Source organism: Vigna angularis, chromosome 2, assembly GCF_016808095.1.
Source record: "Vigna angularis cultivar LongXiaoDou No.4 chromosome 2, ASM1680809v1, whole genome shotgun sequence".
Taxonomy (NCBI): Eukaryota; Viridiplantae; Streptophyta; class Magnoliopsida; order Fabales; family Fabaceae; genus Vigna; species Vigna angularis.
In genome coordinates, this window is record NC_068971.1 from 6,283,639 (window position 1) to 6,298,719 (window position 15,081).

Sequence of the window (15,081 nt, forward strand, 5' to 3'; positions counted from 1 at the left end):
ATAAAAATAAACAAAATAAAACAACATAAAAAAAATAGTTATAGTAATATATTAATTATGTTATCAAATTCTATTATATTACGCACCATTCGTCACGAAATGGGTTTCGCCCTCAGGTATTTAAATCACATATTCGTAAGAAAAAAATATCTTATAATAATCGGACACGATTTTTTCAATCCTTTGTTGACTTGAATTAGCAACCACAAAATGAATAATTTCTTCTGGTCGAAAGAAAAAACGAAGAAGAATTAATTTCATTCAATAGTTTCTTTACGTGCATTAAAAAAATATTTATTTAATCCTTAACTTTAAGAGATTGATATAAATGTTTTATTTCGTAACATAGCTGTTTATTTTGTTCGTGTCAAGTCATAAGCATCTCTTATCTGTTTATTTTGTAAGTATTCTCCGCTTTTCCCTCCGTGATTTCTGTGGGGAGACTTACTAAGTTACTATTTCCAATTCTTCGTTTCATAATTTATTCTAGGATTTTCTTTTGTTTCCTAAACGTGCTTTTGTCGAAATTCCACGTTCTACAATTATAACCATGCAGAAAATTGTTAATGGTCGAAAATTAACTCAATTTCTTCCAGCATGTAACTGTGACATAATCTAATGGTGTATTTGTACGAGAATGTATAAAACTGAAGTACGAAGTTTGTGTTATAAATATGATTGCAGAAGCAGAAACAGAAACAAAACAGTAGTGTGTGGAACAAAAACAACAGAGGAAATGGTTAGAGAAATAAACACACGTGGTGACTCTGACTCGCCCATGCTGCAGTTTTCTTCTTAACTTTCTTACATTTCTGTGGTATAAATTCCAAACTCACCTTTTTCCTAAAACACATTTTTTAATCGAATAATGCTTCCTTCTCCCACCTTCACTGTTACACTACAGCTTAATCACTGATTCCTTTCTTTCCTTTTTCAATACCTTTCAATTCACACACACACAACCCTCATATCTATACATATATGTATATAAACACTCATCATGATTTCCTCATTGCTTCATTCCTTCAGATTGTTTTCTTCTCAACACACTCTGAGAGACCCATTGGGTGAGGAATTCAACAAAACACCCACCAGATTTCAATGGTCATGGAAAATCAAAACTTGCTACCACTCTTCATCATCCTTTTCTTGGCTCATTGGATCCATCTTCAAGCTGCTCCTCCTCACTCTCTCGTCACACAACTCCCTGGCTTCAGCTCCAGTTTCCCATCCAACCACTATTCAGGGTACGCTTTTGTCCCACATCTAACAGAAACATTGGCAATACAGAGTATATAAATGAATACATCCTCCACTTTGTAATCGTTATAATTTGCATTCATATTTCAAGCCTAATATAGCGTTCGTTTGCCAAAAGTTTGTGAGTTTTTTGTTGACTGTAATTAATTTTGGTACAATTTTGTTGGAAAAATGATTTAAAATGATAGTCTGAGTAGTTTTACATGGTGAGTGAGAGAATTTTGTGTGGATTCAGATATATAAGTATTGATGGAGATTATGAGAGTGGGAAGAACCTGTTCTACTACTTGGTGAGCTCAGAAAGAAGTGCAGAGAAGGACCCAGTGGTGCTATGGCTGAATGGTGGACCTGGGTGTTCAAGCTTCGATGGCTTCGTTTATGAGCATGGTATGTTAATCATTGTACCCTTTTTTTTATTATTCCTGGGGAACAATAATCATGCTACTTTATTTTCATGTCTCTCATCATATTTAATCTCCAACTGTTTCGGTATGGACAGGGGTCTACGTTAATTAATTTTGCCTCATTAACCTCGTCATGTTCCATCTACTCTAGGAACATTTTCAAATTTCAAACCTTTTGTCACTTTTTTTTTCTTTTTTTCTGGTTGGTAGTTGCCGTTTCTTTATCAAATTGGGGACCGAGTTTTAATAAATATCACGCGCTTTTGTATTAATTTCGCACCCCAACTGTTCGAACACTTGCACACAAGGGTAAAACGTTAGATATTTTTGTTTCATGGGAGGTATTTTTTTCCTCACCTTGAATCATTACTATTATATTATAGTTATTATTACTTTTTGTGTTGATTATGTGTGTGATTGTGAAATGTGGGTGCATGCAGGACCATTCAACTTTGAGGCTGCAAATTCAAAAGAGAATCTACCCACTTTGCATATCAATCCATACAGCTGGTCAAAGGTTGGTTTGGTTAAGAACGTCACTCTGCAAATCAATAATGCTGCTATATTAGTTTCCATCTAATAGAACAATTATTTATTAATTACATTGAAAGAGTTAAAAAATCAAATAATTAATATATTTTTATAGTAACCATGTTTATCCATCTTAATCAATTTCAGGTTTCTAACATTATATATTTGGATTCTCCTGCTGGTGTTGGACTCTCTTATTCCAAGAACACCAGCAAATATGCCACTGGGGACCTGCAAACTGCGTCTGATACCCATCTTTTTCTCTTAAAGGTACATCCAACAAAAAAGACATTGCCATTTGAAACAGAATGAACATTAACATTGGAACATGTACAAATTAATAGGAGTGATTACAATACAGTTGGTATATCACGACACGCCAATCTTTATTAATTCTAAGTTTGCACGCCACAATAATACACGAAGCATGTGCATAATTGCAAATAGTATTGATAATTAATGATACTTGTTTGTTTTGGATCTCTTCTTCTATTGGCAGTGGTTTCAGCAATTCCCAGAATTTCAGGCTAATCCATTTTATATTGCTGGAGAGTCTTACGCTGGAGTTTATGTGCCTACTCTGGCTTTTGAAGTTGCTAAAGGTAACAATGCTAAAGTCCAATTCTACAGTAAACAATACCATGCATTGTTCATGAATTTATTATATAGTTTTAATTAAATTTTAAATGTCTGTGAGCCCTTATAGTATAAAAAAATTTACATACTCAAAATGTACTATATACACTAGAGTTTTTAATTCCAACATGCTATGTATATATTTTTACGTAATCGATGATTTATGAGCATAAATTATTTGTGTATACATGCCAGGAATCCAGAGTGGTACAAAGCCCGTGATCAATTTTAAGGTACATACTTTTTTAGGTATATAATAAAATATTTTATGAGATGGTTTCATATTGGAAATTTCCCTAATTAAGAATGAGATCAATTTCTTAATAAGATGAATAAAAAATAATAAAGGGATTATATATGAAAATTACTTTTATAGTTTGACGTAGAAAACAAGAAAACCTTAAATTACCTTTGAGTTTTTGTTTTATGTAGGGTTACATGGTTGGAAATGGTGTCACGGACGAAAGATTTGATGGCAATGCTCTCATCCCATTTGTGCATGGGATGGGCCTCATATCAGACAGTATCTACGAGGTGCTGAATAAATATTAATTTCTCGTAGGACTTAATTTATTTACTATCTAATTTCTTTTATACAAGGTGTACCCCACTTTCCAAGTTAATATCACAAGAATTATGCAGCATTATGGTTTTGCATAATAAGTATATATAATTATTATATACACTTTGGCCATCACGTTTTGATGTTTTCCTTTGATGTTATGTCCTGTTATAGAGTTTTGCATGTTCATGATGTTATTATCAGCCAAAAGTCCGTAACACTTCATCATGCACCCAAAAACTCTTGCAGCAATTATATGAAAACTAGAAAATGACTGATTTGTCTTCACTGCTTATCTCATGCTTTCAGAAAAATTCCTTAGATCACTGTCTGAGAAGTAAGATTTTAGGCATAATCACACGACATTTATGTACACAAGAAAATCTCAGACATCACGAAAATTATAAGATGCTAGGTTATCAATAATTAGCAAAATAAATACCCTCTCTTAGATGAGGGGACACATTCAAAGTGAAGTCACTGAAAAAAGCCTTAAATAGAGACTCTTATCTTATATGAACAACAGTAGAATTTTAACAACACAAACATACTTATTTTATTACTTTCATTATGGAATTCAATTATGTGCAGGATTTACAAGCTACATGCAAAGGAAACTACTACGATGCTTACTCTTTGGACGAAAATGATCCGTGTTATAAGAGCATTGTAAAAGTTGATAGGGTGAGACATTCATAAAGAAAGAGCATCCATGGTTTTCTTTTTTTCTTCAGCTCATTATGAACCATAACAACTAATTAAGATTACTGTCCAGTACAAGATCATGAGTGCTATATGTATATATTAATGTTCTCAGGCCATTGATGGGCTTAACGTGTACAATATACTCGAGCCATGCTACCACTTCCCTGACACAACCAAAGAAAATGGAAGCTTACCAACAAGTTTCAAGCAATTAGGAGTTACTGAGAAGCCTCTCCCAGTGAGGAAGAGAATGTTTGGAAGAGCATGGCCTTTTCGAGCACCAGTCAAACCTGGTCTTGTCACATTATGGCCTGAATTGGCTGAAAAGACTCAAACGAGGCATGTCGCTTGTGTTGTAAGTTTTCAATCATGTCTCACAAATCATTTTGTATTCACAGATTAAAAATTTATGCTGCTAATAATGTTCTTTCATGGATTAAAAATTTAAATACACGGTGTCGTAGAGATTGGTCCCAAACAATCTAGTAGTTTCTTGAAAACAAAGACAATGACATGAGATATGAGCCAAAAGAATTAACATAACATAACTTTTTATCCAAAATCTTAAAGAAATCGTGAGTTAATGGTCTTTCATTTTTATATATATACTCTACTTTTTTTTTTCTGTTCAATGTAAAACTTAGACTCACGTTATATACATACTATATACATACGTAACATGTTATAGCTTAGATAAAATGATGAAATGAATTGTTCTTTTATCTGGCAAAGAGCAGAATGATGAAGTAGCAAGCTCATGGCTGAACAACGATGCTGTCAGAAAAGCCATTCATGCTGGATCGGTAGGCAATCATTTTAATTAGCATCTATTAACTATGTTTATTTAACAGTTATTAAAGTATAATCACGAATGAGGATTAATTAATAGATTAGTTTTGATACACATGAACAGGAAAGTGTGGCAGGTGCATGGGAGTTATGTACAGATAGGATAGAGTACGATCACAATGCTGGAAGCATGATTCCCTACCACAAGAACCTAACCAAGATGGGCTACAAGGCACTTATTTTCAGGTATCATCTTCAATTTCACTATAATTTCTAGTTGGAACTTGGTTAATTATTAATTACTTCTGTGAAATTCTTAATCAGTTAATTAACCTCCTCCATTGTTTCATGTATGTATGTATGATCATGGTTCATGGCAGTGGTGACCATGATATGTGTGTACCATTTACTGGAAGTGAGGCTTGGACTCGATCTCTGGGATATAAGATCGTGGATGAATGGAGGCCATGGAACTCAAACGACCAAGTTGCTGGGTATGCATTTATTAACATAATTAACAAAATTGTTCAATTAATTAACATAAACTATGTTCAATTATTTGAAATGGAATTACACAGGTACTTGCAAGAATACGAGAACAATCTCACATTCCTAACAATCAAGGTAAGTCAACTGATATTGTTTTATTTCTTTAGATGTAATTCTGAATTGAAATTACTTTTGATAAGTTTAAACTTGCAGAAACAGTTAAATGAAAACTGTTACTGGTATTACTATAGAAAGTCTCTTAGACATGGGTTTGGTGCAGGGAGCTGGGCACACCGTGCCGGAATATAAGCCACGGGAAGCGTTGGAATTCTTCAGTCATTGGTTGGAAGGAAAGACAATATAAGTAAATGCATGCATTGATCTTATGTGGGGGTAAAAATAAGCACACTGTGTTAATTCTAGTTTTACCTAAGTTTGTGATTAATATATACATCACTTACATTACATGTGCAATGGATTAGGGTTATTAAGAAAATATGTAATGGATTAATTATTATTGAAGCGTACTTTGTTTCATACATCAATCCTTTCGAAGAGAGGATATTGATGCAACAAATTTGTAATCTCATAAACTTTTCTCTTTTTGTAAGTCTCATTCTATACCACCTTTCTTTATTTGCTTCTGAATTTAGGTTATGTTTGTAAATTATTTTCAACTTATAAAGTCTTCACTATAAAATAAGGACTATTTCTTCATGTACTTTTACACTTTTTTTTCTATACTCCACGTCTTTCTAAAATTTCAAAGTAATTCAAAAAATCTTTCATCCCATTTTGTACGTGCTTCAACTCTAAATCTGTTAAAAAAATTTCCAAATCTAACGAATTTAGAAATCTATTGAAATTTTTGAAAAATCATTTTATAAATTTCAAAATCTATTAAAAAAAAATTGTAATCCCAAAGTTATTTTTAAAATATGGAGGTACAGTAAAAAAAAATGTGTGAAAGTATAAAGAAAAACAATCTAAAATAAGTGTGTCATCTTAAGTTCATGGATGTAACATCGTTTTTGAGTTTGTGTCCCGTCATAGTTTTATTTTGAAAAATTATTTTTAAGATAAAAAAAAAGAAAAAAAAAGTATTTAAACTACTTTAAACTTTCACTCTTTAAACTTTCACTCTTACACTATGTACCACTATTGAGTATAATAAAATCACTTGAAACAACTTTTAATTAAAATCTAATTAAAATAACATGTTCAATGGTTAAAGTTATTTTTAATTTCAACTGATATTTCAAAATTATTATATTGGTCCCTATTCTTGTTGAGAGAGAAGAAAACCAATACAAAATAAAATTTTGTCTACTCTTTTCTTTTCGTGATCATTGGTATTTAATACATTTGAGATATAAATTAATCCATTGTCTAGCACCTTCTCTGCTCAGTCATAAAATCCATTGTTTAGCAATGTCAACAACTTGTTGGTGAAAGATATTAATATGGCATTAATAATGCAAATATTTAGCACTTCAAACTTTTCAATGTTAAATGGTGATTTTAAAAAATTATAGAATAAATTCAAGATCTTTTATCAATTATTATTATATATTAAATTTATATAAACATTCATTCTAATTAATCTTACATAATTAATGTGTTAAATTTATTCATAAGAATTTTCTTATGTTTATATATATGGTTAATTAGGAGGAAATATCATATTAGATTTCTTAATTTATGTACATATATTAAAGATTAAAAGATGAAAGATGAATTGATAATCTTGTCCTAAAGTTATAAAATGGGTCTAAATTTGTAGGACTTCAACTCTTATCATAATATATTATAAGCATGTCATTCAAGGTAAAAGATTACGATAAGTTTTGAAAAAAGAAAAAGTTTCTCTATTTAAATTCGACGAATGTTATTTATATTATAAAAAGGATGTAAGATTCTTAAACACCAACATTATTATACTAAATTTTCTTTTAAAACCTTTTAAATTTTGAATTTGGTCATTTCATCACATGTATAATTGCAGCTTATAAGATTAGTTTCTTATAATGATTGTTTGATTCTTATTTTTCTTAGTATAATGAGTAAATTTTTATTATTATGTGTTGTTCAGATTAAATATGTTTTTTAAGAAAATTATAGTAAAAGTGTTTTAACCCGACTCATATTTTTCAGTTATTTGTCTTTGCTGTTAAAAATTAATTTAGCACATTTAAAGTGAAAACCATGTTTGATTGTGAGCCTAAATAAAAGGAACTCATAAAATTTTTTATGATGGACTGAAATACTTATAGGTTTTATTTACTTTTTCCCTAACCAAAATTAAAGTTTTATATCAATAATTTGTATGGTAAAAATTTACACTAAAATTACATATAAATTTCGACAATAAAAAAATGAAAGTATGAAATTTTTATCAAACAACATTATCTTGCATCTCTATATGATTAGTTTGATTTTTATTTTAGTATAAATTTAATAAAATGAAATGATGTCATTTTTTTGGAAGATAATTACGGTTGTACAAATTCGTTTTTATCACTATTCAAATTCATAGTATTGTAATTGAGATTGCAAAACAAAATAATTACAAATTCAATAATTAGAAAAGTATAAAAATGTTAGATATTAAATAAAGAAAAACATATTAAAAACCTAATTGAAAATACATAAATTTATAATTCATTTAAAATTTAACTAAATCTTATTCAAAGAGAGAAACATAAAAAAAATTATATATATAAGTGAGAATGAAAACAAGTAATCATAACCTTTGAATCAAATCATCAAATATTAGTCTCATCTAGATCATAGAAGTTAATATTCATGACATATATCAACAACTTAAAACCAAAAAATAGGAACAGTAGTACAAAAAGATAATTGACTAAAAGGTTACAACATTATGCATTAAAAAAAGTAGCTTTTCAATATATATCTACTAACAATCCTTAAACCCTAATTGGCCAGTTGATATTTGCCAGTGACATCAACATCATCCAAATAATCTGATAGGAAAGATTATATATATTACATGAATCTAATCTACATAAAATTGATATCATTTTTATAGATTTTTTTTATAGTGCTTAATTTTGTTATTTTTATCTAATATAAAACTTATACTTAAACTTAAATTATTCTTAACATAATTTACAAATTTAGTTCATGAATGAATATATATGAAACTAAGAATCAGAAATGAGATTCTGACTTTTTTAGCTGGAAGATGTGCAGTTGTGAATCTTATCCTTGAAATTTATGAAACTAAATTTGAAAAGATAAACTCATGATCTGATAAACTAGATCAGAGGAGCAGAAGAAAAGGCCTTCAATCTAAGTATGAATAATTGAATGAAAATTAAATGAGAGACAATTTTGCAGTGAAATCGATCGGTGTGAACAGATTGGTGTCAGCAGCTTCACACACAACACTCCTAATAATAGCAAACACGAGTTACTCCTGTCCACACCACACCACATTAATTTCCATCATTTATGAACCTTATCCAATTTCTTTCTCAATCACTCACCAACTACTTCAACAATAATTAACCAATATATTTAACACTCACTCATGAACCATGCTACTTCCACCACGTCACTCACTAATTTCAACCATACCAGTGTTCTTGTATAATCATATTAGACCCACTTGTCTAATTCTCCAAAAGATTTCATCTTTAGTTTACCAGAATCATGAAATTGATTTTCATTGAACTATTTCAAAAACTGATAAAATTAGAAAGCATGGATGAAAGAAAAAGAACAGTGTTATTGTAATAACATATCTTAAAAAAGACTGCATAATGCAGAAAGTAAGCAGATAAGGCCTTTGATAGAAAAAATATATGGTAAGAAGAGTTTGATTTTACAAAATTTTCAAGCACAGGAGAGGAAGGGCAGATTTCCAGACACACTAAAACAGCCCGGCCATCTTCTCTAGTCCAAACATATGATTCAGAAGAAACAAAAGAACACCAATTGGTGAAGGGAACATGAATACTTCAACACAAAAGAAAATTGAGCAAAAGAACAAAAAAGGAAAAGGGTGTGTATGTATCTATATCATGATGATGGAAAACAGAACAAAAACAAAATAAAATAAAGGAATATAAAGTAAAAGACCATCTCAACTCAACTGAACCATTTTCTTTCAATTTTGTTTTCTCATCCCCTTGTCTTCTTTGTCAGGTTCAAACCTTGGCAGGTTTAGCAATGTGTTCACACGAGACACTCCTTCAAGAGCAGACCATTCTATTTCTGACTCAGGATCTATTTCCTCTTCCCTACACTCTTTCTCCTCCTCATTCTTGTTGCTGTCATCGCCTTCATCGTTCTCCCTGCATGTTCCTGACCTTCCCAGCCCGGTCGGGGCCGAAACGTCTCCCCTGTCGCCATTGTGGACTTGGACGGTCGAACCAGGTTGCTCCTTGGACTTGGCAATGGAAGCACTGCATACTTTGTGTGAGGCAGAGTCCAAAAAGAGGCAAACCACAGCACAGTCATCCACTTTGGAGGTTGGATACTTGTACCTCCATGCGCGAACTGCTGACTCGACCAGGGCTCGAGCAGCTGAGGCACGCCTTGATGTGGCCGCCACTATGTCCACCACTTCTTTGTTTGAGAGAACATCCCAAATCTGCCATCAACAAACAACAAGCTTCAGATGAATGTGAAAAGGTCAAGTAAAGTATAAATCTTTATTGGCAATGCCAGTTAGGTCGTCTACCCCATCTGTTGCTAAGACAATGAACTCGTCTTTTTCGGTGAGTCTTCTGTATGACATCTCTGGAACAGATATCAGGCCAAAATCTTTAAGACAAAAATCACCAAATGCCCTGGCCATGGCAAGGCCTGGCGAGTCATTGTTCGGCAACCAGACACGAGCTACTTCGGGTTCATCCTGAAGAGCAAAAACACGGCCTTTACATTTGCGAATTCTCTCTTCTTCGGCTGTAAGTGAGAAAAATAAACTGGGTCAGACATATGAACAATGTGTATATATGACACAGCATAAAAATAGCATTCGAGAGCTGTCGACTTAAAACAAAGTGATCAACAGGCTAAAGCAATATCTACTTAAACATTAAAACCAAGAATGAGTTGCTTCTGCAGAAGTTGAATTTGAGATGAGCCATGACAACAACAAATGTAAAATTTTGTCCATTTACATGGCCAAACAGGTGTTAGTGTCTCTACCAGTGCAGGCGTCCCTTTTATGGCTCATTTCAATATTATTGTGTAAATGTGTAGATTAGCTTATTCAGAATCGTGTATTCCAGAGATTTCAAACAGATTTTGTATGTGGACTCCTATTTCTTATCCACTAATATTTCAAATGTATAAAAAATCTTAGCATACTACATGGACCATGCATGATTTCCAGCAATTGCATAAATTTACAAGGAATCAACTGATCAAGATCATTCCAATAATGATAGAAGTAAAAGTGAAATTGGGGACAGGGGGAGAACTCTCAATTGCTAAAATTAAAGGGAAATTTTCCAAACAGAAAATAGGAGTCTCAGGTGAAGATGACGTAGAACTGATTTTAACTTTTTCTTCAACTTTTGTTGTGTACATTAAGAGTCCAGATTTTCTACTGGTTTTTTCAAGTGTTGGTCTATCTATGGTGTCTTCAAAATACCTTGATTTTGTTACATTAAAAAAGTCTTTAGTATACTTTAAAACATCAAAATCAGTATACATCAATCTGTTTTGAAGACACAACATAGGGACAGCACCAAAAACTCAGCTGAGAATTCAAATTCATTAGATAAATCATAGACAATGTGTGCAAGTATCTCACATGTATTTGAACTTGACATTTAAATAAGTTTCATAGCTAAATGGATGCTCAACAATCTGATGCCACTGTTCCACAAAGTAGGTAAGAATTTCCCAGATGGCCAGACAAGAGAGATACCTGGAAGATTGGGTTTCAGATCCACAGTTAACTGGACAGCGACAAGAGAATCATCATTCTCTCTTGTACCCAACACAGCTCTAGAGTCACCAACATTTCCAACGATAAGATCAAGGCCCTACAAATGAACCAAAATCCTTTATGGTCAGAAATAACTCTATCACAGACAATTGTAAGTTTCTAACAAAACATAATCTTCCAAAGATAACAAAGCAACACCTGCTTAATCAGAGTTACTGCTGTTGTTCCGCTACAAAAACAATCAATACTTTGGTGGGTCTTCAGTTCCCTATCCATAACTTTGAATGCCGTCAAAAAGGATTCCTTGAGTGTCTGAAAGATTTCAGGGTGTTTTTCTGTTTCTTCAGCATCAACAGATGCAGAGGCAGCCTCTTCTATATTCATGCTTCCTGCAGCATTACCGCTAATCTCCTTGAGGACTTCCTCACCAGGAACATTAACTTCCCAATGGGCATTCAGTTTAAGAGGAAGAGAATCTCTCACTCTTTTTGCAACCATGTGACCATATGGACCATGGCCATCAAAAACTCCACAGAAAATAGTATCCTGTCTAGAACAAAAGTTCTGCAATACATGGCAAACAGAAGCAATTAAAACTCTATTCAGCAGAAATAAATGCACAGTTGCTATTCCCTAAATAGCTACAAAAAGCTTCCCCTTCCCATATCCATAATAAATAAAATAAAGGTAGATAATCGAGAGAATAGCAAGAAACAGATAAAACGGGAAGTGTGCACAAAACCAGAAACAGTCATAACCAAAGTCGTGTAGAAGAGAATCAAGGATCAGCAACAATCATAACTATGCACAAAACTACATATGCAAAGAAACCATGATAGAACACACTTGATCAATCAATAAACGTCACAATCAAATCCATGAAAAGTAGTTATATAAGTATGTATGTATAAACATAAACAACCCATGTTCGTATGTATATAGCAGGGTACAAAATCCAATGTGAGGAAAATCAACCAACCTCGCTGACATTAAGATGGAAAAAGATCTGAATTGTGAGCAAAATGCGGCAAAAGAAAGACTACACAAAGAGAATAATTGGCCAAATATAAGAAAATGTAAAGTGAGAGAAAGGATCTAACCTCCCAAACCACCATGGCATCCTGGTTGGTACCCTTCTTGCCTTGCTGAGTGAACAAGGATGCAACTTGGGAGGAGCCATTGAGGAAGATCCTCCCAGGGATCCTATGGAGAGGCTCATTCCTCCAATACTCAAAGGAAGAAGCTCTTGATCCAAGCCTCTTCTTGGCGTTGCTCTTGCGCTTCCTAAAAGATGTAGAGGGTGAAGTGGGGCGAGGGCTCCTGCTTTCCGCAGAGAAGCAGGACCCCATCTTAAGGGCCCTTAGAATGCCAAGAATGCACTCCAAACCACTCGAGCACCCACTTTCTTCCCTTGAAGGATCCGTCACAACCCCTTTGAGAATCACCAACAAAAATCAAACCTTTCGCAATCCCCCAACACCACTTCTCCACCTTCAATTTTTCTTTTTTCACTTTCGCAACCTCTTCACCACCCCACAACAATCACACCAGCACCCTTCAGATTGAGATGACTAAAATGGCAGTGACCCAACTTCAGTCATCAACCAAGGCAGAGAATTCAGGATAAAACAAGAAAGAAAGATGTCTCCTTTTTTTTTAATGGGAGGAGAACCAGAAAAAAGAAACAACACTCCTTTTCTTTCTCTCTCTTCCTCTTTTTGGTTTCTGTTATTGTCAAATAATAGATAACATGCAGATCTGCGTAATCCCCCACAAAGGCCACAACCCTTTTTTTTAATATTAAAAAGCCTTCTGTTGCAAAATCAACAAAAGGGATTAGTTAGCAAGTCGAGATGTATGAACTCAAAGGTGGTATTTTGAAGGTAACCCACATCAGTATACGAGAACATCAAGCGAACCCAGCTTGGATCAGAGGCGTCGATGGGGCTTGTATTGACTAGAATGTCGAAGAAGGAAAAAGAATGGGTTGGTAGAAAAGGAAGAATGTGAAGGAGGAGAGAGAGTGCATGTATGTATGATGAATGATGAAGTTGTGTTTATGAGATTTTGAATGGAGTGAGAAACGGACAAGTTGAAAGTGGGGAAAGAATCTGAACCACTAAGAGCGTAGAGACCCAGAAACAAAGCCGTTCTTGTCTCTGGAAGACGTCACTCTTGGACGGAGAGAGAAGGAAAAACTAACACAGAACAGAAGATAGACAAAGCAAATTTTTGGACAAAGCCTTCTTTGTTCCACTTTTAAAAACAAGTTTTCCTATCATTGCGTTAAACAGCATATAAAATTAAATTAATGTATATTTTTCCGACCAAGTAACTTAGTAACTTTATTCTTACTGAAGGTCAATTGTTGTCCGTTTTAATGCATGTTTATCTATGTATTGGAGTTTCAGATTTATCTTAGCAGAAAGTATAAACAGTTTGTGTGTCAATTATGTCCAAATATACTCTCTTTTTTTTCTTTTGAAACATTTTTAATTATTATATTTTTACTTCTGATTGTTATATAAACATAACAACATGGTTTTTTGCAATATATTGTTTCTACATTTTATGCATAATTATACTAGTTTTTAATCATATTATGAAATTTAAATTTATCTACGTTAACCATTAAATAAAAATTATTATTATCATTATTATTATTATTATCATCAATTTTATCAAATTTAAATAAATTTTTCTTTTTCAAAATGTTTCTAGACTCTCAAACGGTTGAAAAAAAATATTCCATTCAATTTGTTTGTTAATGAAAAAATTTATAAAATAGTCATTTAAAGAATTTATATAAAACATGTAACGTTCAATTAGTATTTTACATTTAGTTTTAAATGAATAATTATGAAGCATTTTAATTAATTGACGTAAATGTGTTTTTTTATGTTAGTAAATATATATTATATTAAAAATATTTAAATATATATATTACTTTAACAAATACTTAGAGGTGAAAAGAAAAAGTTAACAATATTTTATAAATTTATAATTAAATTTTGAATGGAATTAATTTGAAAAATTATTTTGGAAAGTTAATATATATATATATATATATATATGTAGAAATATGAAAAACAAATTTTGCAAAATTACAAAAGATGTAACATGTGAAAAAATATAGACTAAACTTTATAAAAATACAAATAATAGATTATGTAAAAGTATATTGAGTATATTCGATATAAATACAAATCAGTGTATGAACATATTGGTCTATTATGTATTGTTAAACTTGTATAATCAATGTAGATTCATCTATATATAATATTAAACTCGTCTAATAAGTATTTTTAGACTCCTCTAATTAATGTATGATATGACTTGTTTTTATGTTTTATGCATAAAATACTTCTCTAATTAGTGCATGGATAGACTAATGTGTATTGTTAAACTCATCCAATTAGTGTATGAATAAACTCATCTAATATATGTTGTAAGATTCATCTAATTAGTGAATAAACATGCTCGTCTAATTTGTATTAATAGACTTGTTTAATTTATGTATGAAAAAGTTTGTCTAATATATATTATTAGACTCGTCTAATCAATCTATGAATTAGTTGTCTGATGTGTATTAATAAGCTGGTTTGATCAATTTGTCAATAACTTATTTAATCAAAGTATTTCTAAACTAATCCAATCAACGTATGGAATGACTCATCTAATATATTTTTGTTATACTTTTCTAATTAGTGTATCTATAGTCTTTTTTTAATATGTATTGTTAGATTCATATAATATTTTTAGCAATACTCGTCTAA

At 31.9% G+C, this 15,081-nt stretch overlaps 2 protein-coding genes and 1 long non-coding RNA gene across 3 annotated transcripts; 1 reads left to right on the forward strand and 2 right to left on the reverse strand.

Annotated features, from left to right (window-relative positions):
* Positions 1 to 642: 642 nt before the first annotated feature.
* On the reverse strand, positions 643 to 1,676 carry LOC128195486 (uncharacterized). The gene is made up of 2 exons (XR_008247084.1): positions 1,536 to 1,676; positions 643 to 1,266 (listed from the first exon to the last, which is right to left on the reverse strand). It is a non-coding gene; the product is annotated as an uncharacterized LOC128195486 (long non-coding RNA).
* LOC108329413 (serine carboxypeptidase-like 20) lies at positions 1,102 to 6,012 on the forward strand. Its single transcript, XM_017563600.2, has 14 exons — positions 1,102 to 1,247; positions 1,496 to 1,647; positions 2,105 to 2,181; positions 2,343 to 2,465; positions 2,695 to 2,797; positions 3,027 to 3,064; positions 3,264 to 3,365; positions 3,985 to 4,077; positions 4,211 to 4,453; positions 4,836 to 4,901; positions 5,012 to 5,133; positions 5,268 to 5,381; positions 5,466 to 5,511; positions 5,657 to 6,012. The coding sequence occupies exons 1-14, from the start codon at positions 1,102 to 1,104 to the stop codon at positions 5,738 to 5,740; spliced, it is 1,509 nt and encodes a 502-aa protein (XP_017419089.1). The 3' UTR covers positions 5,741 to 6,012.
* A 3,153-nt stretch (positions 6,013 to 9,165) lies between these two features.
* Positions 9,166 to 13,545, reverse strand: LOC108329269 (probable protein phosphatase 2C 33). Its single transcript, XM_017563405.2, has 5 exons — positions 12,406 to 13,545; positions 11,504 to 11,869; positions 11,285 to 11,402; positions 10,088 to 10,311; positions 9,166 to 9,997 (listed from the first exon to the last, which is right to left on the reverse strand). Exons 1-5 carry the CDS (start codon positions 12,652 to 12,654, stop codon positions 9,512 to 9,514), a joined length of 1,443 nt encoding a protein of 480 aa, XP_017418894.1. The 5' UTR covers positions 12,655 to 13,545; the 3' UTR covers positions 9,166 to 9,511.
* Positions 13,546 to 15,081: the final 1,536 nt, after the last annotated feature.

Excerpts from the sequence above, each read along its gene's own strand:
- LOC108329413 (XM_017563600.2), top strand. The coding sequence starts at position 1,102 with ATGGTCATGGAAAATCAAAACTTGCTACCACTCTTCATCATCCTTTTC. Across the intron at positions 2,466-2,694 it reads CCCATCTTTTTCTCTTAAAG|TGGTTTCAGCAATTCCCAGA; the intron begins GTACATCCAACA and ends TTCTATTGGCAG. Across the intron at positions 3,366-3,984 it reads TATCAGACAGTATCTACGAG|GATTTACAAGCTACATGCAA; the intron begins GTGCTGAATAAA and ends AATTATGTGCAG.
- LOC108329269 (XM_017563405.2), bottom strand. The coding sequence starts at position 12,654 with ATGGGGTCCTGCTTCTCTGCGGAAAGCAGGAGCCCTCGCCCCACTTCA. Across the intron at positions 11,403-11,503 it reads CAGTAACTCTGATTAAGCAG|GGCCTTGATCTTATCGTTGG; the intron begins GTGTTGCTTTGT and ends GTTCATTTGTAG. Across the intron at positions 9,998-10,087 it reads TTGTCTTAGCAACAGATGGG|ATTTGGGATGTTCTCTCAAA; the intron begins GTAGACGACCTA and ends TGTTGATGGCAG.